The following is a 25,244-nucleotide window of genomic DNA, read 5'->3' on the forward strand; positions in this document are numbered from 1 at the left end:
GGAGTCACGTACACTTTATCAAAGTGATGAATGGAATGTGGTTTATTCAGCTGATTCACTCTGACTGTCTCTGATCCTGAGTCTGAATCTGATCATGTACCTGGAAACTCATCAAGACAGCTCATGAATATTGATTAGAATGAGCCGTTGTTGCTAGGTAGTTCTTGTAATTGACCCTCAGAGGCTTGTTGATATTTCTGAGCTGACGTGACTCTAGGCTCTCTGAACATCACCAGCATCTTCATAAAGCCACTGGTTTAGAGGGTGACGAAAGCTGCTTTGAGCTTTACACGTACCTTCACAGGTGAGTTCAGATTACCATGTGAATATCTGTTTGTTATTTACTGAAGGGTTATGAATGGAAGACCAGTTTTACTGCGGCTTTTTAATCTCACAATTTTGACTTTTTCCTCATTGAACTCAAAATTCAGACTTTTTCACAATTCTGATTTATATTTCATGATTTGAAGTTTATATCTCGCAATTTTGAATTATATCTCACAATTCTTAATTTATATCGCAATTCTGATTTATATCTCGCAATTCTCAATTTATATCTCAATTCTGATTTATATCATGATTATGATTTATATACCGCAATTCTGAATTTATATCGCAATTTTAATTTATATCTCGAAATTGTGAATTTAAATCGCAATTTTGATTTATATCTCGCAATTGTGAATTTAAATTGCAATTTTGATTTATATCTCGCAATTGTGAATTTAAATCGCAATTTTGATTTATATCTCGCAATTCTGAATTTATATCGCAATTTTGATTTATATCTCGAAATTCTGATTTATATCGCAATTATGATTTATATATATTGGAATTCTGAATTTATATAACAATTCTGATTTATATCTCGCAATTCTGAATTTTTATCGCAATTCTGATTTATCTCGCAATTCTGATTTATATTGCAATTATGATTTATATATCACAATTCTAAATTTATATAACAATTCTGATTTATATCTTGCAATTCTGATTTATATCTCGCAATTCTGAATTTATATCGCAATTCTGATTTATATCTCACAATTCTGAATTTTTATCGCAATTCTGATTTATCTCGCAATTCTGATTTATATTTCAATTATGATTTATATATCACAGTTCTAAATTTATATAACAGTTCTGATTCATATCTCGCAATTCTGAATTTATATCACAAATCTGATTTTATCTCGCAATTCTGAATTTTTATCGCAATTCTGATTTATCTCGCAATTCTGATTTATATTTAAATTATGGTTTATATATCACAGTTCTAAATTTATATCACAATTCTGATTTATATCTTGCAATTCTGAATTTATATCACAAATCTGATTTTTATCTCGCAATTCTGAATTTTTATCGCAATTCTGATTTATCTCGCAATTCTGATTTATATTGCAATTATGATTTATATATCACAATTTTAAATGTATATAACAATTATGATTTATATCTCGCAATTCTGATTTATATTGCAATTATGATTTATATATCACAATTTTAAATGTATATAACAATTCTGATTCATATCTCGCAGTTCTGAAAGTCCAGAAAGTCCAGGCAGAAACAAGCTTCCACAGTTCTGTGAATAACATTAATTTTCACCTATTTATGAATGTTTTTTGTCAAACATTGCTTTGTTGCAGAACTTGCTGTACTTTTAACTGATAGTGAGTGAAATGTAATTTAATTGCTTCAAATCAAAATCAGCTCATAGCATTTTAGAAGCATTCTCTTAAAGGGATAGTCCACCTAAAAATATAAATCCTGTCATTATTTACACAAGAGAAGATGTTTTGAAGAATGTTAGTAACTTAACTGTCGGGGTTCCCATTGACTTCCACTGTATAGACAAACAATGTAAGTGACCAAACTTTTTCCAAAACGTTGTGTTCGCGCTTTAGTGATTATTCATCGGACACGAGCGGAAACAAGCACATAACAGAAAGTTCAGTTATACAAGACAAAGACATCATCTGATGCACTTATAAAAGTTAAAGCTGAACTCATCTCACCACATCTGACAGAAGTTTGCTGGGTATGAACGAGCACAGGACACTGAAGCAAACCACTTAGAGAAGCTTGTTATTTATTTATTTATGCATTCATTTGTTTTTGTGATAGTGGAGGACATTTAAACCATATAAGCACGTTTTATTTATTTATTTATTTTGTTATATCATGGATCACTAATACCAAATTAGCACAATTTATATATGGGTCAAAGACGTTAAGATGTCCGCATCAAGAAAAATGTACAAAAGTGATTCTGTGTCCATAGAAAGCACATTAAATGTAAGTAAAATGTCTACTTTTAAGGTTTCAAATAAGTTTTTGGAGAATAAAATGTCAAGATTTGGTTGAAATAATGTTACATTGTCATTGTTACACTGAATGACATTTTACTGGGTGTCTTCTGTAAATCAGGGCAAAATGTATGATATTTATTTTTTGCTCAGGAAAACAAACACAAAATTGCAATTAAATAAAACGGAAAACTTTTTGCATTTTTGGGGGGGGGCTACAACAGTTTAAAGAAGTATTACACTTTTTTTTATGCTTAAACACTTTTTCGTCTTTGACCCATATATATAAGATAAACTATATATATATATATATATATATATAGTACAGACCAAAAGTTTGGACACACCTCATTCAAAGAGTTTTCTTTATTTTCATGACTATGAAAATTGTAGATTCACACAGTCTTCCAACAGTTTTGAAGGAGTTCCCCGAGAGATGCTTAGCACTTGTTGGCCCTTTTGCCTTCTGTCTGCGGTCCAGCTCACCCCTAAACCATCTCGATTGGGTTCAGGTCCGGTGACTGTGGAGGCCAGGTCATCTGGCGCAGCACCCCATCACTCTCCTTCTTGCTCAAATAGCCCTTGATGCCTTCAGTGTGACTCTACAATTTTCATAGTCATGAAAATAAAGAAAACTCTTTGAATGAGAAGGTGTGTCCAAACTTTTGGTCTGTACTGTATATATATATATATATATATATATATATATATATATATATATATATATATATATATATATATAATGTATATATATGTATGATATCAGGAATCACTAACACCAAATTCGCACATTTTATTTATTTATATATTTATGTATTAATTAATTAATTCATGCATTATTGTATTTATATGATTGCAGAGGACAGGATACTAAAACAAATTAGCACAATGTTTAATTTTTAATGTGTCTATATATATATATATATATATATATATATATTTTTTTTTTTTTTTTTTTTTTTTGTGATATCAGGGATCACCAAAACCAAATTGCATGTTTTATTTTTTCAGTCATTCATTGATCCTTCATGCATAAGATCGTTTAAAGAAACAGATTGTTTATGTAATGTTGTAGTGTCTGAGGGTGCGAGAGATGGAGATGTGAGATGTACATCACTGAAGACGAGTGCGTGGCTTTCTGCAAGCTCAAGAGACACCAGCACTTCACATCCAATACAATACAGACTGAAACACTATCAGACTCATTATGAGATCATTAGATCGTCTGATGCTGTTCTGTGCATTTAACAGACGTTATATCCAGAGATGCACTCAAGCTTTTCATTAGGCTTGTCACACTATGCCTTATAAAAAAAAATATATATATATATATATATAGTGCACTTTAGTTAATTTTTTTAAATAAAAAAAGCTAATAGAAAAATAAAGTGTGATGGTAGTATTATATTTTAAAATGAGCATTAAATACAAATACTGTAGTTATTTTTATAGTACAACTAATGCAACTAAACAAATAAAATAATTATTGTAATTATAGTATTATTGTACTTTATCTGTTTCGTTTATTTTTTTTAATAAAATAATAAGCAAATTAAAACAAAGTTTGATAATACTATTATAATTTAAAATGAGTATTTAATAAAAATACAGTTTTTGGTATAGTATGTTTAAAATGCAACTAGAAAACAAAATAAGTAATAATTGTAATTATAATATTGCACTTAATTTTTTTAATTAAGCAAAATAAAAATAAGATAATAATTTAAAATGAGTATTAAATAAAAATAATTATTTTTATATTTCACTTAAAAATGCAACAGAAATTAATTATTTTAATTATACTGTTATTGCAATTTATTTAGTTATTTTATTTAAGTAAAATAATAAGCTAATTAAAAAATAAAGTGTGATAATACTATTATAATTTAAAATTAGTATTTAATAAATAGTTATTTGTATAGTACACTTTAAACATGCAACTAAAAAACAAAATTATTAATTATTGTAATTATAATATTATTGCACTATTGTTTTCATTTTTAAAAATAAAATAAGCAAAATAAAAAATAAAGTGTTATACTATTACATTTTAATATGAGTATTAAATAAAAAATACAGTTCGTTTTATAATGCACTTAAAAATTCAAAGCTAATATTTATCCATTTACATTTATATGAGTTTCCACCACTTATGTGCATGTCTCTTTAAAGCAGATTTAAAATGTTCAAGGCAATGTAAAAATTCAAATACAGCACTATTTTCCCCTAAATTAAAGCAAGGAAGAATGAGATTAAATCTTGTAAATTTCTATACACTGATATAACGACACACAGACATTAACAGCAATATTTATCGTGAAGCTAGTCTGAAGACATGCTGTTCAGAAAATGTTATACCCAAATAAAAACATAATTTAATCACATACATGTCCATGAGTGAAAGGACTATCCAGCACTGACCTGCTGTGATTTGTCTTGTTTTTGTAGTTCTTCAAATGTCCACACGGTGGCGCTCTTCACCTGTCTCCACTCCTTCTGTAACATTATAAATGTCTTTACTGTCACTTTTGATCAATTTAATGTGACTTTGATGAATAAAATATTATTTCTTTTAATAGTGTATAACAGGTTACACAAAAATATTACTGTTTTCAACATTGATAATAATCAGAAATGTTTCTTGAGCAGCTAATCATCATATTTTCATGATTTCTGAAGATCATGTGACATTGAAGACTGGAGGAATGATGCTGAAAATACAGCGGAGCATCACAGAAATAAATTACACTTTAACATAGATTCACACAGAAAACAGATGTTTTAGATTCTAATAATATATCAAATTTTTTACTGTATTTTTGGTCAAGCAGAAGAGAAGAGAATGTTAAAAATCTCAAATCATGTGTTGTTCTTGTCTTCATCTGTTTGAATATTTTGGTGAATATAAACCAAATATTTTAGGATTTCATTAAACTGGAGCTGATCTGTGTGCTGTATCGTATCATATATCTATAATACTTCAACATTCTTTAAAGCTTTTAATAATGACATGCTCTTGTCATGTGAAATGTAATGGTACAATTCATCTAATGATGTATTTTGTAATAAATGTTTGTCAACCCAGTGCATTTTTTCAGTTTTTTGGGACATTCTGACACTTGTTCCAACTTCCTTGAATGCAACAAAAATTGTTATTATTTCTTTTGTCTTGTTTTCTTTAAATAATAATATTATTTAAACAAATAAATACAATTTAAACCTAAAAGAAAAATCTATTTCAAAATGCATGCATATTTCAAAATGTAAATGCTTGTCTTTAAATAAGTAGCTCACTTAAAAGTAAACTTTTATTTATATATGGGTGATGAAATAAATTATATCAAATGAATAAATAGTTTACTTAAAATTGCACTTTTGTAACATTGTAAATCTATTGTAAGAAAAACATGGTTTGACGTTGAAAGTAAACAGAAGAAGCTGCTTAAAAAGTGTCTAAAACAACATTTCCTGTCGCACACTTCCTGTAAACACACATTAAACAGACTTCCTGTTATCCTTCAGCTCATCAGAAACTCAAGCATACTGATGATGAAGCATTCTGTAGTAGAGTAACGAAAGCAAAGCAAATAATAATAATAAAATAATAACATGTCAGGTAATAATCACATTTCCTCCACACCAGCTAATCCGGCTTCATGGTACCGTTTCCCTTCGTTGTGTTAATTGTGTCGTTCTGTTCAGGTTTGTGAGTTAATTATCCTTAAGTTGCTGTGTGTTCAGTTTGTCCGGTCTCGTCTGTGTTAAAGGGACAGTTCACCCCAAAATGACCCCATGATTAACTCACCCTCGAAGCATCCCAGGTGTATACGACTTTCTTCATTCAGACGAATCCAATCTGAGATATATTTAAAAACATCCTGGCTCTTCCAAGCTTTATGATGGTGGTGAATGGGTGTTTTTTTTTTAACAGTCCAAAAGAACAAAAAAGTGCATCCATCCATCATAAAAAGTGCCTCAAATGGCTCCAGGGGGTGGATAAAGGCCTCCCGAAGTGAATCAATGCATTTTTGTAAGAAAAATATCCAGTTTAAAAACTTTATAAACAGTAATCTCTAGCTTCAACGTAAGCGTAAGGTGCGATGAGAAGTGAGAGAGCGAAATAAAACACCGAACACGAATCAGAAGAATAAAATGAGGATTTATAAAGAAAAATGTGGAGGATTTCGATATCAGCCGAGAGGAGACTGGTTTTCCTTTGCTCCTGTTAACAAATGTAGTTTCTCGCTAGCTTACGCTATTCTTACATCATCCACCGGAATGAACGAGCGTACGAAGGTTTGCGGAAGCTAGAGATTATGGTTTATAAAGTCTTAAAACTGGAGGCCCGGAGCACTTTTTATGATGGATGCACTTTAGTGGACTTTTTTTGGACTATTGACAAAATAACACCCATTCACTGCCATTATAAAGCTTGGAAAAACCAGGATATTTTTTTATATAACTCCGATTGGATTCATTTGAAAGAAGAAAGTCATATACACCTGGGATGCCTTGAGGGTCATTTTCATTTTGGGGTGAACTGTCCCGTTAACATTGTGTGTGCTTCCCTGGATGACATCACAATGCCACACTTCATTTTCCACATTAGAGTTAAAGTTGAGGGGACGTGGATGTTACCTGTGCAATAAAAACTATTTTCACTAAAGCCAAGCACTATGATTAGTGCAATTTAATTTAATCTAAAGAACTTTATTAGCATTAATGTTGCCAAACAATATTCCCAAAGCATTTTACACAAAACAAGTAATGACAAGAAAAAGAAATATACTGTATATATATATGAATATGACAAACAACAAAAACATTTATTGAGAGTGTACTGTATGTGTACTTAGATCACAAGAGAGCTGTATTTTTTTTTATACATTTTGAATTTTTATTAAAACAATAGGAGATAAACACACGGATGTTTGTTTCTGCCAGGGGATAAAAATAAAAAAGGAAAAAAGTTATATATCTAAGTATATATCTCGTGATTCTGTTTTGGTTCTCTCAGAAATTGCGTCGTATATTTCTAAAGTCCGAGTTTATATCTCTCACAAATCTCATAATTACGAGAAAATGACAAAATTAGGAGCTTAAAAAAATCGCAATTACCTTTTACATTTTTTTATCCCGTGGCAGAAACGGAGTTCCATATTAAAAGAGTAGTTCACTTTTAGAATAACGTAGTTCTGTTTAACAAAGACGCACACCGATCTTTGATTAAATTGACATGACATTTAATGCATTTGACAGACTATTTTGTCCACTTCAAACATTCCCAGGCGTTCTTCTTTATTTTCTGCGTCATTCGCTACACTCTTATTCTATAATTGCACGGACTCTTCTTCTTCTTCTTCTTCTTCTTCTTCTTCCCTTTTTTTGGCGATTCGCACCAATTTCGCGCATTACCGCCACCTACTGTGCACTCGATCCAGAGACTCTAACCCCTTTCCCCATCTTCTTCTCTCTCCCCTCTTAGTAAATTTATATGCTATAACCAGCGCTGCGTGTTCAGCTCCTCTGGTTTAAAAAAAATAATAATAATAATAATAAAAACAAAATTTCCTTCCCTCAAATCCTATTAATTAAACCGGTGTTCTCTAAATATTTAAACAATGCTTCTCTGTTGTTACTCTGTACTGGGTTTAGTAAGTATCTCAAGATATTACCAATCTCTTTACTCTGAACTTCTTCTATTTACTTTTCTCTCTCTTCTTTATATTTCTCACAATACATAATTACATGCTCTACCGTTTCATCTCCTCCACACCATTCACAACGTCCTGTCGGATGCTTGGATATTAATTGCATCGTTTTATTAAGTCCTGTATGTCCTATTCTTAGTCTGGATATTATGTTTTCCTCTCTTCTACTTCCACCTGAGTACCTACTTTCCCCCACTTTTGGCTGAATTTTATACATATGTCTTTCTTTACGTCCTGTTTCCCACTGATGTTGCCATATTTGATTTATTTGTTTTTTAATTATAGCTTTTATTTCATATCTACTGTATGGTATTTCCATTTCTATTCTTGTGTCCTGCATAGCCTGCTTTGCCAGCTTGTCTGCTGCTTCGTTCCCCACGGACTCTTACTCTGCTCTTACGTAAGAATACAAAAGAACCTCGCGCAACATCCGGCGAGAACATCTTCTTATCTGAGGCGCACTTCCGCTTCTCTCCCCCTTCTGTGCGGTGCGAGAGAGAGCGCGTGTGCCTCAGAACCGCGGCACACATCTTATATAAAAAATCAAAAATACAAAAAAAAATCACAAAACTGAAGAAAAATACCAACAAAAAATCTACTTTTAGTACCGAATGCCTCGGTGAAGCAGGATCCGCGGCAGATTGGAGGAGTTTGATCGCAGAGTAGCATCGCAGTAGGCCTGGGGAGATTTTAATCAGCTTTAACCGCCGAAACATCGACGCCGAGCCGCACCGAACGCGTTTTAATCCGTCTCTAAGTGAGTCTTTAACCGTCTTCGAGGAAGAACCCGAGCTGTTTCGATCGTGTCCGCGTGTCTTCAATCAGGTCCGTGAGGATGAACCCCAGCGCGCCCAGTTACCCGATGGCCTCTCTGTATGTGGGGGATCTGCACTCAGATGTGACGGAGGCCATGCTGTACGAGAAGTTCAGTCCAGCAGGACCCATCCTCTCCATCCGGGTCTGCAGGGACATGATGACGCGCCGCTCGCTCGGTTACGCCTACGTCAACTTCCAGCAGCCCGCCGACGGTGAGCCGAGCTCTATATATCTCTTATAAACATTAGATATTTAAGGGCCTACCATATTTTAAAATTTCTCTTATTTAGAATTTTTTTTCCATGTGTCGTTTATATTTTTATTGCTGTGTGTGTGTGTGTGTGTGTGTGTGTGTGTGTATGTATGTGTGTATGTATGTGTGTATTTATATATGTGTGTATATATGTGTGTGTGTGTGTATATATATATATATATATATATATATATATATATACACACACACACACACACTCATATAAATGTAAAGCAATAGCTGTAGTGTTTGAGTCCAGTAGTTATTGTTAGTTTGCTTGTGTTCTCTGTCTCAGCCGAGCGCGCCTTGGACACGATGAACTTTGACGTGATTAAGGGCCGTCCGCTGCGCATCATGTGGTCCCAGCGAGACCCGTCCCTGCGCAGGAGCGGCGTGGGAAACATCTTCATCAAGAACCTGGACAAGTCCATCGACAACAAGGCCCTGTACGACACGTTCTCTGCCTTCGGAAACATCCTGTCCTGCAAGGTGAGCACGCGTGTGTGCTGTGAGACGCATGTGTGAGGTGTTTGTGCTCGTGCTCAGCTGCTGTTCTCTCTCTGAAGGTGGTTTGTGATGAGAACGGCTCTAAAGGATACGGCTTTGTGCACTTTGAGACCCACGAGGCTGCAGAAAGAGCCATCGAGAAAATGAACGGCATGTTGCTCAATGATCGCAAAGTGTAAGTGTGTTAAAATGAACCGCATTGAACTAAACTGTGTTTGGTTTGGAGTGAAGCTTGATGAGTGCGTCTCATGCAAGCAAGTTTAGTAAAAACCTATAACTTTATTTATTTGTAGTAAGAAAGCTTAGAATAGAAAAATAATAAAACATTGTCTCTCACAGGTTCGTGGGTCGCTTCAAGTCTCGTAAGGAGCGCGAGGCAGAGATGGGCGCCCGCGCAAAAGAGTTCACTAACGTTTATATCAAGAACTTCGGAGAAGATATGGAGGACGAGAAGCTGAGGGAGATTTTCAGCAAGTTTGGTGAGATTTTTTTCATATACATTTTTTATATACTTTTTTTTTTTTTAGATTTATTTTTAGTTTTCATGTATTTTTATATATACTTTATATTTTTAAATGCATGCATGTTTATATGAATCAAGTTTTTTTTTTTTTTTTTTTTTTTTACTATACATGTATATATTTAGTTTTATTAATTCAGCTCAGTTAAGTACAAAATGTTGCCTTTGCAACTAGTTGAAAGTTTTTTTTTTAATATATACACTACCGGTGTATGAATGAAACTTGTACCCCTGGTTTCATAGACAAGGCTTAAGCCTAGTCCCAGACTAAAGTGTAAGTCTGAGCTGTTTCAACTGAAAGAAACTAGCACCGACTGATCTTATAATATATCAGTGCCTTTGTTTTGTCTCAAGATGCACACCAGTAATGTTTCTTCTAAGGAATGTTAATAAAAAATTACTTAAATTTCCTAATTGAACAATGGCCTAATCCTGGCTTAGTCTAAATCCTGTCTGTGAAACTGGGCCGTAATGTTTTATTTAGGTGCATTTTATTTCTAGATGTTTTGACCTCATCACATGAATCTGATCTTGTGTCTCCGTCTGTGTGCGCGTGCGTGTGTGTGTGTGTGCAGGTCCAGCGCTCAGTATTCGAGTCATGACTGATGACGGCGGTAAATCTAGAGGCTTTGGCTTCGTCAGCTTCGAGAGGCACGAGGACGCCCAGAAGGTGAGGAAGGCCCTTTGTGGAGCCTCTGTGTGGTTTGAGATCATCACTGCAGCGTTGTAACCTGACGCACTTCCTCTGATGCTCAGGCCGTGGATGAGATGAACGGGAAAGAGCTGAACGGGAAGCAGGTGTACGTGGGGCGCGCTCAGAAGAAGGGAGAGCGTCAGACAGAGCTCAAGCGCAAGTTTGAGCAGATGAAGCAGGACCGCATGACGCGCTACCAGGTGACCTGATGATGCTGATGAGAGAGGTGAAGGGTCAGCGTGTCTGTACGTCAACTTTCATTCTCCTCTTCCACAGGGAGTCAATCTCTACGTGAAAAATCTGGACGATGGACTCGATGATGAGCGTCTGCGTAAAGAGTTCTCCCCATTCGGCACCATCACCAGTGCTAAGGTGTGTACTAGCCAGATGACTTTAATCGATTTACATTTGAATGAACCCTCATCAATTCTTAAATCCAGAGATCAATCTGTTAGCCTCAACTCTTTTTCCTGTTCATGCTTGATTAATTGTGCTAAACTTTATTTGTATCACGCTTGCCATCACAAAAAAACTTTTGATATCTTTCAAATTCAATTGTATCATGAAATTTGATTTAAATCTATCATAAAAACAAGATTTTATGACAAATGTTTATATTTTACCTGAGTTGAAACAGATCATTGTAAAACTTGCCTATGTGCAATTTAAATGTTTTCATGCAATTAAATTATTTGCATGTTTATTATAATATTTTGAAATGTAAGAAAAATACACTAATGTTATTTAAATATATTTTAATACTAATTTCTTTAATTGTATATTATATTTATATATATATCTATAATTTTTTATTATAAAATGAATTAACGTATACCTAAAATTAAATGGCAGTTTGTTATAAATATAATATTATAATGTTTATTATATTTTTCTGAAATGTTATATATATATATATATATATATATATATATATATATATATATATATATAACCTACTATATAAATATCTAAAATTAAATAGCAGTTTGTTATAAATATAATATATTATAATATGATTATAAATTACGATTATATTCTACATTTCAACTTTGTATTAATGTAACAGGATGTTTGTATAAAAATATCAACTCTGTATAAAATGTACAAATATTTACAAATAAGTGTTAATTTAATATAATAGTGTAGACTTTTTAACCATTCTAAACTTCTATATGAATGTACAATAGTGTTATATAAATAATATATCTATATAATAGTGTTGTAATAAAATTAGTTCTGTAAATCAATAGGAATTGAATATAATAGTTTGGTTCCCCGTCGAGTTGACCTGTTACTGAAGGAAAGACATGGAAGTGTGTGATATACATCCAAACAAGTGTGTGTTTGAACACACCGAACATCAGCGTGTGTGTGTGTGTGTGTGTGTGTGTGTGTGTGTGTTTAACCTCGGCGTCTCTTGTCCAGGTGATGATGGAAGGCGGCCGCAGCAGGGGCTTCGGCTTCGTCTGCTTCTCGTCTCCTGAAGAAGCCACTAAAGCTGTGACGGAGATGAACGGTCGTATCGTGGCCACCAAGCCGCTGTATGTGGCGCTGGCTCAGAGGAAGGAGGAGCGTCAGGCTCATCTCACCAGTCAGTACATGCAGAGGATGGCCAGCGTCAGAGCCGTGCCCAACCCCGTCCTCAACCCCTACCAGCCAGCGCCACCTTCAGGATACTTCATGGCTGCTATCCCACAGGTCAGAGGACACTCTTACAAGCCCTTGTGGTTTACACGCATGATGCGGAGTCTAGGCTTAAAAACGGAAATCACAGGAATGTATCGAATTAACCCCTCTGTACATCAGTTACACACAGGTCCATAGTGGACAAAAATGTCCATGTCAAGAACTTGGTAGCAGACATGAGTTTGGTCTAATTTAAAAAAAGACCCACTGAGGATTACTGAAAGCTTTAAAAACTAAAACCAGAAAAATTTGTATTAAGTTTATGAAAATGAGTATATTTAATAGAAAATATGTATTTTATGAAACGTGTTGAACTCTAAACCTGCTAGAAAATCAAAGCCGTAACTCTAATCAAGTTAAGTTCTGAATTTGAGGTGGATATCTTAAAAAATGAGCTTTTAGTAAGATGTTGTTTGGGTGCAGTACCAGATTTTCCTCATTAGATGGCGGCAGAACTTCACAGATTTTCTCTCAAATATTACAAGCATACACATGCACACACTTTTTTTTTTTTTTACACATATAAACCACACAATTTTAGCTGCATTATTTATCCAGTTGGCTCTAGAAGCAGAAAGTAAGGAATAAAGCGAGTATTTGCTTTATAGGCCAAACCCGAAAAAAAGGCTAGTAAATCTAGTAAAAGTTTTGAAACATTTTGAAAAAAAAACATTTTGAAGCCTTGTCAACAGAATGAAAGCCTATTAACAAAGATTCAATCTTTTTACGGTTAAATGGCAGTGTGGTTAAAAATAGCAGATTTAATGGGTTTCATTAGGGACTTTTTTTTTTTTTTTTTTTTTTTTGTCTTTAAGGTCCTGAGAGAATCTATTTTGTGTCCCTTGTGCAAAATACATTTAAGGAAATGGGGGTGAACTAGTAAAATTCCAATAAAAATACACAACTGTGTGAAAATTATAAAAAAAAAAACTTAACAGAAAAGGACAAAAATGTCCAAGTGATCTTAAATCAAATCGGCAGTGTTTAAAAAAATAAAATAAAATAATAAAAAAACAAGTGTGAAATGTAGTTTTATGATTTTTTATGATTTTATGAATTAGACATGCTTTTTGATTAATCAAATTTATTTTAACTATTAAAGAGTCATCGAAAAAAATTAAAACTAAAAAATGGAATTTAGGAAAAACTGTAACTGATTTCATAGGGCCCTACTGTTACCCCACTCAGTCCCGTTTGAAGGTGTGCTCGCCTCGTAGTGTTCAGGGAATATTTGCTGTCGGGATCCACGTGATTGGGAATTCTGAGTGCGTAGGACATCTCCACACCGATTTCACAACTGCTTTTTGTGAATTTATTGTATTGAGCAACAGAAAGCTCCATGAAAGTGACTTGTTTAAACGTGTCTTTGCTGAATGCTGACGTTAATGAAGCTAATTCTATGCATCTCTTTCATACACGCTTAGTTTAACGGCTCCAATTTAGTAAACTGAAGACACTACAGTGTTCACGTGCTGGATGTCAAAATAAAAGGTCAAGCAGAGGTCGTGAAGTCTGGCCTTTTCACAAATTAAGGCATAAAAATGTCTTGTATGTGAACAGGAAGTCGTGGCATTAAACGTTGCACGCACAGTACATTATTAAATCAAGACTAAATGAGCACAAAGTCTTTTTTTTTTTTTTCTGAGAAGTTGAACATGTGTAATGCTTAAAACAAGAATAATTATGTGGCGTTGGGGAATTAAATCATATTTTCCCTTACAATGAAGTTGATTTTTGTGCAATATGACTGGTACGTTTTCATTTTTTTATTATGATTTAAAAAAAAAACCTTGCTATGTGTACTTGAATTAAACTTTCTTGTTATAGCGCTTGGATATCATTGCTCTCTCTTTGACTTTGAGTGCTTCTGTTGCCCTCACTTTGGATAAAAGTCTTCTAATTGACTAAATGTTATGTAAATCCATTAAAACAAACATTTTCAAACTTTGAAGTGCTACTAAAACAACTTGGCACCTCCTTTTGGAAATTTGGAAAATATATACATTTATTGATGTTCACTTAAATTTATTCTTTAAGCTGCATTAGATGATTCTAGCATGAAGAGTCGTCATGTGGTTTTCACTTCCTGTCTTGTGTGTGATTGACAGGCTCAGAACCGTGCAGCTTACTATCCCACCAGTCAGCTCGCTCAGCTCCGCCCCAGTCCTCGCTGGGCCACTCAGGGGGTCCGCCCTCAGCGTGAGTAGCTCCGCCCACATCCCCTCCAGTGCCTCACACAGAGCTCCGCTTCACTGCTTTGCTTCTCGTTTGTGTTCTAGATTTCCAGGGCATGCCGAACACCGTCAGACCCTCAGGGCCCCGTCCTCAAGGCTTCGGGGCCGTGCGTCCCGCCTCACAGGTCCCGCGGGTGATCGCGCCCCAGCGCATGGGTGAGCTATGAGCCTGGCATTCACACATGCAGCGAGCGCATTACTCCACAGCTCACTGATCCTGAGTGTGTTCTGTGTTCCCCACAGCGTCTCAGGCCATGGGCCCTCGCCCCAGCGCCGCAGGGGCCCCCACAGGAACGTCTCAGGTGAGAGGAGTGCCGCAGTACAAGTACACACCTGGAGTCCGCAACCCACAGCAGCACATGCCCTCTCAGCCGCAGGTGTCCATGCAGCAGGTACTGACCCGCTTCAGCTGGAGCTCAGGGGTGCTGTTTAAAATAACTCGAGAAACCCAGATCCAACTACACGACCGGCCGAGAGTTTGGGGTCACTGAGACTTGAAATGTTTTTGACGCTGCATTTATTTGATCAAAAATACAGGAAAAAAACGTTTATATCGTAAAATGTCTATTTTAATATTCTTCAAAGTGTCATTTATTTCTGTGATGCTCCGCTGTATTTTCAGCATCATTCCTCCAGTCTTCAGTGTCACATGATCTTCAGAAATCAGAATAATATGATTTATTATTAGAATTATTAATGTTGTGCTGCCAAATATTTTTTTGGAAACCTTCAAAAAAAATTGAAAGATTAAAGGATGTTAAGTTAAGAAGTGATAGCAAAGAGTTATATTTTGAATAAATGCTGTTCTTTTTAACTTTCATCAAAGAATCCTGAAAAAAAGGATCAGCTTCCAAAAAAAAATATTTGTCCGCACAACATTAATAATTCTAATAAATCATCATATTTTAATGATTTCTGAAGATCATGTGACACTAAAGACGGGAGTAAATAATAAATATAAAAATAAATTCATTAAAATCAAATGTTTATTAGAATAGAGAAATGTGTTGTACATCATAATAATTTCACAACATTAATTGATCAAATAAATGCAACCTTGATGAGCAGAAGATACTCCTGTAAAAAAAAAACACAAAAAATTGTTCTGATCCCAAACTTTTGACCGACTGTGTGTGTGTGTGTGTGTGTGTGTGTGGCAAATCTCAACTGCATGATTATATTATTGCAAACAATGTAACCATATATAATAGTCCAGCTCTAATCTGATGAATGCAGAGATTACGAGTGTCAAGTGATTTGCGTCAGACGGATGTCACAGTGCGTGTGTTTCTTCCTAACGTGTTTCTGTCTGACTCTGGTTCAGCCTGCGGTCCACGTTCAGGGTCAGGAGCCTCTGACCGCGTCCATGCTGGCTGCCGCCCCTCCACAAGAACAGAAGCAGATGCTCGGTGAGTTCATCCTCTCATTCCTCTTGTGATGCTTTCTTCTTCTCCATCTTACAATGTCCTGTTAAATTAGGATTTTTTTTTTTTTTACCATAAATGAGTATCATACACTTTTCTATTTTTGTATACCATGTTTTACAGAAGACACCCACTGTAAGAATAGTTCAAATATACCAAAACATCTTGTGAGACACATTTAGAACCAGAATCATTCAGAAAAACAATATTTAAGGATCACAGCACCGCCCTAAAATGATTTTAAATCTTTACCATTATCCTTTAAAACTGTAGGGTTTACCAATCATTTTAAATATAATAGTTTTTTAAACTTGTATAATCATGTCCCTGCAGCACAGCAGTCATCAGTAACACAGGGATATTTGTAGCAATATACAAAACTACATTGAATGGGTCAAAATTGATTTTCTTTTATGCCAAAAATCATTAGGATCATAAGTAAAAATCATGTTCAATTAAGATATTTTGTACATTACCTACTGTAAATATATCAAAACTTAATTTTTTGATTAGTAATATGCATTGCTAAGAACTTCATTTGAACAACTTTAAAGATGATTTTCTCAATATTTAGATTTTTTTTGCTCCCTCAGATTCCAGATTTTTAAATAGTTGCATCTCAGAGAAATATTGTCCTCCTAACAAACCACACATCAATGGAGAGATGATTTATTCAGCTTTCAGATGATGTAGAAATCTCAGTTTTGAAAAATTGACCTTTATGACTGGTTGGTGTAGGTCAGAAGTAGTTGTAGTTTTTCACATAAATGTTACACTGAATGAGAGTGGAAGCATATTTGGACTTTGCATTTAACGTGCAATTTCTCATTAAAAAAATTCAAATTCTGTGTATATAAAAGAACTTGTAAATTTAGTTTTAAATGGGATAGTAGAGATAAAAGTAAAGATACCAAATTTTAAATGTCTCATGCATGCTCTCTTCCGCGACAGGTGAGCGTCTGTTCCCGCTCATCCAGAACATGCATCCCAGTCTGGCTGGAAAGATCACCGGAATGCTGCTGGAGATCGACAACTCTGAGCTGCTGCACATGCTGGAGTCTCCGGAGTCTCTGAGGTCAAAGGTCAGTGCTCTCGGGACGCTCTGCTTAGTTATTGGTCTTTTCCTGATAGCGGTGATGTGGTTATCTCACCACTTTAAGTGATTAAAGTAATGAAATGTCAGGTATGTCTGTATTTGAAGTGGTGTTTAATGATGATTTTGTTAATTCCAGGTGGATGAAGCAGTGGCGGTGCTGCAGGCTCATCAGGCCAAAGAAGCTGCGCAGAAGACACCCAGCACCGCTGTGCCAGCCGTCTAACACCAGGTGACCGGAGAACTGGATTATATTATATTATACTTTCTCACTGCTTGTCTTTTTTCTAATGTTTGGGATTTGTCTTCCTTTTTTTTTCTCAGAATGGTTCTCCGTCTTCAAGAGGGACACATAAAAAAGTAAAAAGAAAATAAATATCGAAAAAACAGAAACTCAAAACAGAAAAAAAACAACACGGTGACATGGTTTGCCAGGTTGAGACTAAATCTCCACCTTGATGATATTAAAACAAAAAAAAATTACAAAAAAATAGAAAACTTTTAATTTTAAAATTCCAAAACATTCCTTTCTTCTTAAATTCTTCTTAATGAATGCTCGTTCTCAATTGTGCTCTCGCAGTTGACGGCTGAACATTTGGAAACGTACATTGGATTAAACTGCTTGGATAAATAAAACTTTAAACATTTATCATCGTTCATGTGTGTTTTTATTATGAATTATTAGTTTGACTGAAGCTGATAAACCTGCATGTTGATGTGGTGTCGTCAGAGGAAGAACATTTCAAGCTTCACTGAGTGACCTGAGGTCTGACCGCTGAGGATCTCGGGGTTTATGCCCTGAAGGATCATGGGCATTCATAACAGTTTAATGTCTTCAGTCATAAGATGGAGTGACGACATTTGGCACATGATCAAGGGAGAAGCGGTTCTTGGATGTCTAGTATTTTTTTTGAGTTGAAGTTAAATGCCTGTTTTAAGGATGTTGGTTACAAGTTAACAGAGGTGTAAATCTAGTTACTGTACTGGAGTGTCTTTTTAGTTTTACTGAGCATCAAAGACATCAGCAACTTTTACTTTCTACTTCACTGCATTTTTGAATAAGCACCTGTGCACTTTACTCCAATTACACACATGACATCTAGCTTTAGTTTCTACAGTAGTTTATTTCTGCTACAAAATAAGTAAAATACTTAAACTTGTGAGTTTTGCTCTTACTCACCCAAACTTGTAAACAAGGCTGTTTTATGTGAATGAGTTCCTTCGCAATGAAGCCCAAAACCAGCTCATCCAGTTTTGATTTTGGTGACTTAAAGTGAAGTATACTTGGTTATTTTTAAAGAGAACATTTTCACCCTTCAATTCATTAAAATAAGTATTTAACCTATTATATCTTAACAAAAAAATAGTCTTGGTTTGGGTTTTTTTTGTCACTATTAAAAGTGCATGTTGCTGTAAACTAGGAATTCAATGTGTAAATCTGGCTTTAATTTCTATCAGGCGTGTAAGTCTCAGTTCTTGATGCACATCTATAGGTAGGTACACTAGACAGCAGCAGCAGTAAAAGAAATGATGAAAGACGTTTTAGGGTAATGCATAATTTTTTTGGTCTTTATTGGCATATCGCTTTGGCGGCTTTGGATCAAGTGTAATCTTGGGAGAAATAACTCGGTACTCTTAAATACAATTAACCTTTCCTATATTTTCTTTATATAATGTGTACATTTTATGGTGAAAAAAACGTTTTCTATGAGTCTGATTGATGTGTATACTATACAGATCTATGATTGACGGTTACAGCAGCGTATTGCAAGAGTACCGCTCAAAAATAAAATTACTTTATTTTTTCATTATGTAGGACAGGTTTAAGATATTTACGAAAAAGAGAAGCACAGAGACCAGTTGCATTTGTTTAAAAAAATAAATATCTAATTAATTATAAAGACGAGTCGACCGTTAGCATCCGCGTTCAGTTTTTAGGCGCGAACTTCGAGCGCGTGTTCAACTAAATTCAGTCAGATATTAAAACCTTGACTTCCGTGTCATCACGCATCTTATTTGGTGAGTTGGATACAGTTACTCTTACTTAGTTGAAAACACGTATGTTTTTATGTTTTAGGACGTTAATGTGAACTTTAGGTCAGAATACCAGCGTGTACGTGATTGTATTCTGAGGCGGATTTGAATCGAGTGGATTCGCGTTATTCGTAACGCGGTGGTGTTGGTTAAAACTCGACATAATTGAGCTAAATCATCGATATATCGCCTTTTTGTGTGTGTTATTAGGCCTTTAAGTGAAAACCCCTGATAGTTATGTGACGGTCCTCTATGTTTCAGCTCGAACCCGTTACAGTTACTCATCTTATACTGACAGGAAAACAGGTTAATCAGGTGCACCAACCGAAAGAAAACTAAACGATCTTAACCTGGCCTTCAACTTTACAGCTCAGTCATTCTTATTAGCGTCATAAAAGCTGAAATATAAATAGATTCGTGATGCTGTCATTGAGAAACATGAATCACGTCCTGTTGATAAGACTAGAGTGGAATATTAAGGTCATCAATGGGTGCGGTACAAATTAAATTGAAAATAATAATAATAGTGTAAATTCTGGAATTTGTCAAAGTGGTTAAATGTAGTCTTTCAAACAGTCAAAAAACAAACACACCTTTCAGAATTAATATATTAAGAGTTTACAATACATAAATGCACACACACACACACACACACACGCATCTTTCTTGTCAACATGTTTGAATAGTTTTGCAATGTTTTGCCATTGATTTACCAATGAGATCCAAGCCTAAACAACAACTTGCACGGCCAATGAAATAATCTGAGGAGATAAAATCATTCAGTTGCTTGTGCAAGTTGTAGAAGATCTTAATGATTTAAAACCTTTGTGGGAAATCATGTAGATAAAGTCAGAATGTGTGTTCAGGTTAGATGTTTTTGTAGGCCTATATATCAGTTCCTTAACCTCTGCATATTTGGATTAGGTTTATATGATGATTATACAGTGTTATAAAAGCTCTTGGCTTTTTCGTGTTGTTGACATCAGTGTTTTCTCACTGTTCCTGGAGTTCCACCAACACTGCACATGTTGGACGTGTCCCTAATCAAACACACCTCAAACACATCACACTGTGTACTTTTTAGGACCTCAAGGAACACATCATTTTCTACTGATAAGATATATATTAAGAGCAAAAAAAGTGGCATTTAATGTTGCATGTATTGAAACAACATCCATTATTTTTGTCAATTTCCAAATGTATTGAAATCAAGATGATTTACTGGCAATTTTAAATGACATTAGAAGTTTTGTTTCCTGAGAAACTGAAACTAAATTAAATGTTTATGCTTCAAATAAAGAAAAGTCCAAATAAAATCCTTACATTTTAAGAACATGCACCATGGAAATCAACACTTCATATTCGATTATGCATGCATGCATGATATTAAACATGTAGTCGTTTCTAAAGCGAATACATGGTCAATTTGAGCAGTTGTTTTCTTGTTTCGTTTGTCTGGCACAAGTTTTTTTCTTACTATCGTGTTGGTGATAAGGTGGTGTCCTCAGTGTCTGTCTCGGACTGTCTCGACCTTCAGTAAACTCGAGCTTATCAAACCCATTTACAGCCCGTCATTAAATCACTATGATTCAGACACTGATTCGTGCGATCTAACCCCAGACGTTCTGATCCTGATGAAGTGCATGTTCACTATAAAACAGCATCATCATCTTCATCATCATTCTGCTGAACTGCACAAGGAATATAGTAAATAACTATGACAATTATATAGATACCGTATGGATTATGCAGTGTTGTTTCTGCCATACTGCAGATTATTTCACATTAGTTTTAAAACCAGAAGAATTATTTACGTTAACAACAAATATGATGGAACTATTTCCTGTAGAACATAATATTCATAATGGAAATGTAAGTGGGATTACTCAAGTAGCTACTTGTTGATTTGATTGAAAGCAATATAGTAATTATCTTATCTGGTTTAGTTCTCTGTGCTAGGCACTGCTGAGATAATAAAGCCGCCCATGATTGTGACGCTACTGAAAAACAAGAATGTACTAAACGGTCTGTAGTGGAAAACACTTTTTTAATTCTGAATTGATTCTGATTGATGGATGGTTTATGGCGTTGATTAATTTCGTTGATCACATTACAGTTTGAGTCACAATTTTGTTTGTGCATTAATTTACATATAATTCAAGAGTTTAATTGCGTCAGTTTTTCAGTCAGTCAAATGTCAATTTATCTGATTTTTCTTTAGATAAATGAACACTATTTGTTTTCTGCTGAAAGTCTGAAAACAGTAAAAGGCAAACAAAACCAGAAGGTGTATCAGAGTCGATCTCAGGGTTGTGCTTGAGAACACTCTTTACCGTGGTAAAATCACTGTTATTCTTATTGCTGTCAGAAACCACACAAAAAAATGGTGTAGAAGCAGTTTTCACTCAGAAATTGGAAATAAATGTACAAAGAAACAGCAAATAAAAGTGAAATTTTGAAGTATTGCAAACATACTCCAATAATTTGTTTTATTTTGCTACAACTTGCATTCTCAATATATATATATTTGTTTTTTACCGTACACCAACAATATTAATGAAACACCAATGTTTAATAAATATTTTGGATGATAACAGTATTACAGTGACTTTGGATGTGACACATTAAAGTACAGTTTAGATTCAGATTTTTCTTTAACAAATTGTAGATTTCCAAACAGACAAATGAACACCCTCTGGTGCATCATCAAAATCACAGTGACTAGTAAAATATTAAAGATATAGTAATACACCACTTATATCGATCATTCCATCAATTGTCATTTTATTAGAACACACAGCTACTTTTAAAATTAGAGCAATATAGTATAGATAGTAAATATAATGGAAGAGTAAATCTTTATTATATAAATAAATTTCTGCCACATACTTTCAGGCTTTGGATTTTCTCTGTTTAATTATATTTTTAACCTGTTTACCTGTTAGTTCCGCTTTTTGAGCATAGACCCGAAAATGACATTTACAATTCAAATGAGTGTACATCTTGAGTGCTTTAGAGCTTGGTCTGAAGATACTTAGGAAGAGTATTGTAGAAGTGAAAACGTGTAAGTTCATGAAAACATCAAATGTAAACATTTAAATTTTAATATTAAGAGTTAACAGGTTGAATAAATGCATCTTCACGGGATAGTTCTCCCCAGAAAAAAACGCTCATTGTTATAATTTACTCCGGTTTCAAACCTGTGTGATTTACTTTGTTCTGTGTTTGACTGTTTGAAGAACGTTGGGAACTGTGGGACAAAAACCACAAAGAGGTTTCTCAAAATGTCTCGTTTTTAGCTTTGGAATGATATGGTGTTTTTTTTTTTTTTAAATGACATTGTTTAAATTTTTGGGTGAATGTCTGCATAAGCTTCTAATCTTCAGCTCTGATTTGAGCTGATGAAATAACGTCGTCATCCTTCCCCTCCTCAAGGGTCATTCACCTTTCACTGTTCTGGATTCGTCTGTTTGTAGGTTTATAGGCTCGTCTGTAATGACAGGGACCATATAATGAGTACTTGAAGAGTCCTTGGTCGCTTGGTACGGCCTGGTGTAATGACTCCAGCAGAGATAATAATGCCTCACCTCTAGTATTTCCCAGCCTACAGTGGCTTTGCACTGAACTGTCTTATCTCCGTTTACCCAATTGCTAAACAGTTGTTGTGTTCACAGTAGATGTAGATTGACAGGTCAAGGTTCAGGAGTTCGATCACATGAATGCTTGTTATAAATAGGAGCCGTTTCAGAGACAGATGCGAGTCTCTCACGGCTTTCAGTCTACATGAGGTTTGAGTTCTAGACGATTGCACGTATTTGGTGACGACATGGATTGCGAATGCGACGGTATCGGACAGTCGAACGCCATCCTCTTCAACATCCTCAGCCGAGGCGGCTCGACTCCGAGCGAGCCGAGCTACAAGAGGGTTCCTCACACATGCCACTGTGAGAAGCGCAGGACGGTTTGTCTGAAGACTCCCAGCGAGACGTGTCAGGTGGCTTCAGACGTGCTGGTGAAGACCGTGCACTTCATGAAGAGTTTGCCGGCGTTCCAGCAGCTGCCTCCTAAAGACCAGCTGTCTCTGCTGCAGAACTGCTGGGCTCCGCTCTTCATTCTGGGTCTGGCTCAGGACCGGGTTCACTTCGAGGTCCACGACTCTCCCGCTCCAAGCATGCTGAAGAGAATCCTGCTCAACGGCCGAGAGACGCTGAGCTCTGATCCAGAGCAGCCCACGCTGACCGGCGTACAGACGCTCAAAGAAGTTCTCAAGAAGTTCTGGAGTCTGGATTTAAGCCCCAAGGAGTACGCTTATCTGAAAGGCACTGTGATATTCAATCCAGGTACGGTCTCCAAAACCAACATTTTGTTGCACATTAAAACATCTAAATGATATGTAGTTACAAATATTACATAAGAAATAAAAAATGTTTTTTATATAAATAAGTTAATATTTTATTAACACTGTTTTTCTAACTCAAGTTTATTTAAATAGATTTAATTATTTAAAATAAATGTCTTCCAAAATTATTAATTAAATGTATAAATTACTATGATTTTAATAAGATTAATCATTTAAATGATTATTTTTTACAAAAGAATTTATATATAAAAATGTATTTGTAATTTAATCTGAATATATATATATATATATATATATATATATATTACATTATTTAATAATTAAAAAAATAAATTCTATCCATTTAATGTAATAAATAATTACTTTTAATGTATAATTATTTTATTTTATTAAAATATATTAAAAATAATTTAATTAAAAATGCCATTTTAATTTAGTTATTAAAAATATCTGTCATTTTTACCGAAATTAATGCGTTTAGCCATAGATTTTACAATGCACTCACCCATTATTGTCTATCTGTAGATGTGCCGGGTCTGAAGGCGTCTCTGTTCATCGAGGGTCTGCAGTATGAAGCTCAGCATGCTCTCAAGGAGGTCCTTGTCCCTCTTCATCCAGAGGATCGAGGGCGCTTTGCCCGAATCCTCCTCACCGCGTCCGCTTTAAAGACCATCACTCCGAGTCTCATCACAGAGCTCTTCTTTCGGCCGGTCATCGGTCAGGCAGATCTGTTAGACTTGTTGATCGACATGCTTTTCTCGAGGTAGTGACCCAAAGACTCACGGACTGCTTGAATTCGAACTTTCCCTAGAGCATTATCTTCTCCAGTGTTCATGGGAAAACTGAGGTGTGATCGCTGGATGAAAAGGGTTACGTCTGATATATTTGACAAGTTACAGTCTTCAGCACATCTTTATTGTTTACACTGTTTAATGAAATTACTGCACCTTTGTAATGGTATTTAGGTCACAAGTTTGTGATTTACTGATTGTTGCCCTTTTTTGCACCTACGGGAGGTTCGTGTATGGTCTCTGTGAGAAAGTTAAAGGAAAACATTTGTATGTTCATAAATATACTGCATTTAAATCTTTTTTTTTCACATGTTGGTATGACTTGTGTGTTTGTCTTGTACTTCTATGTAACTGTTTTATAAATACTATACTAATTTTATAATCAAAACAATTCTCTCACTGATGTTTTTTGCATACAACAGAAGCCCTAAAACTATTTAACCAATGTACACCATCCCCCAAAAAAGTATTTGGACATTTAAATAAAATTTTTAAAATGTGTAAACGTCATTTGAGTTCCAATGAGCATAGTATGCTATATACTGTAGAATTAGTAGCATGCTAGTATGCTATGCAATATGGACTGTATACCAAGTTTGGACATTTTCTTTACAAAAACTATACAATAGTGCCTGATCAACAGATTTGTGCAGAAACAAAACTAATGACAAAGACATAATATTATAATGTCAGAACTGACCATATACACAAAAACACAAGAAAGCATAACTCATAGCTGGTCTTGGATCAGTGGCTCCAGGTTTGGGTTCCTTTCTAGATAGTATGTACTATAGTGCCCTCTTGTGATG

The 25,244-nt window shown here is 34.9% G+C and overlaps 3 protein-coding genes and 1 long non-coding RNA gene across 4 annotated transcripts in view; 3 read left to right on the top strand and 1 right to left on the bottom strand.

Moving 5' to 3' along the window:
* The window catches only part of LOC132103466 (trypsin-1-like), an 18,111-nt gene extending 17,979 nt beyond the window's left edge, over positions 1-132 (top strand). The window contains exon 10 of the mRNA XM_059508596.1: positions 1-132. This exon is cut by the window's left edge and continues 190 nt beyond it. The gene's annotated coding sequence lies outside the window, so the exon portion shown is untranslated.
* The window catches only part of LOC132103469 (uncharacterized), a 20,624-nt gene extending 15,740 nt beyond the window's left edge, over positions 1-4,884 (bottom strand). Inside the window, exon 1 of the long non-coding RNA XR_009423390.1 lies at positions 4,730-4,884. This is a non-coding gene — a long non-coding RNA (uncharacterized LOC132103469). The remainder of the gene's footprint in view (positions 1-4,729) is intronic.
* Positions 4,885-8,489: 3,605 nt separating this feature from the next.
* Positions 8,490-17,763, top strand: LOC132103470 (polyadenylate-binding protein 1A-like). Its single transcript, XM_059508600.1, has 15 exons — positions 8,490-9,051; positions 9,388-9,581; positions 9,659-9,774; positions 9,939-10,078; positions 10,695-10,789; positions 10,876-11,013; positions 11,090-11,185; positions 12,239-12,511; positions 14,608-14,698; positions 14,779-14,889; positions 14,977-15,125; positions 16,058-16,142; positions 17,109-17,239; positions 17,390-17,482; positions 17,575-17,763. Exons 1-14 carry the CDS (start codon positions 8,859-8,861, stop codon positions 17,474-17,476), a joined length of 1,899 nt encoding a protein of 632 aa, XP_059364583.1. The 5' UTR covers positions 8,490-8,858; the 3' UTR covers positions 17,477-17,482; positions 17,575-17,763.
* Positions 17,764-19,195: 1,432 nt separating this feature from the next.
* On the top strand, positions 19,196-24,734 carry LOC132103471 (nuclear receptor subfamily 0 group B member 2-like). Its single transcript, XM_059508601.1, has 3 exons — positions 19,196-19,269; positions 23,021-23,624; positions 24,170-24,734. Exons 2-3 carry the CDS (start codon positions 23,111-23,113, stop codon positions 24,409-24,411), a joined length of 756 nt encoding a protein of 251 aa, XP_059364584.1. The 5' UTR covers positions 19,196-19,269; positions 23,021-23,110; the 3' UTR covers positions 24,412-24,734.
* Positions 24,735-25,244: the final 510 nt, after the last annotated feature.

The sequence above is a fragment of the Carassius carassius genome, chromosome 24 (assembly GCF_963082965.1).
Source record: "Carassius carassius chromosome 24, fCarCar2.1, whole genome shotgun sequence".
In the NCBI taxonomy this organism is placed as follows: Eukaryota; Metazoa; Chordata; class Actinopteri; order Cypriniformes; family Cyprinidae; genus Carassius; species Carassius carassius.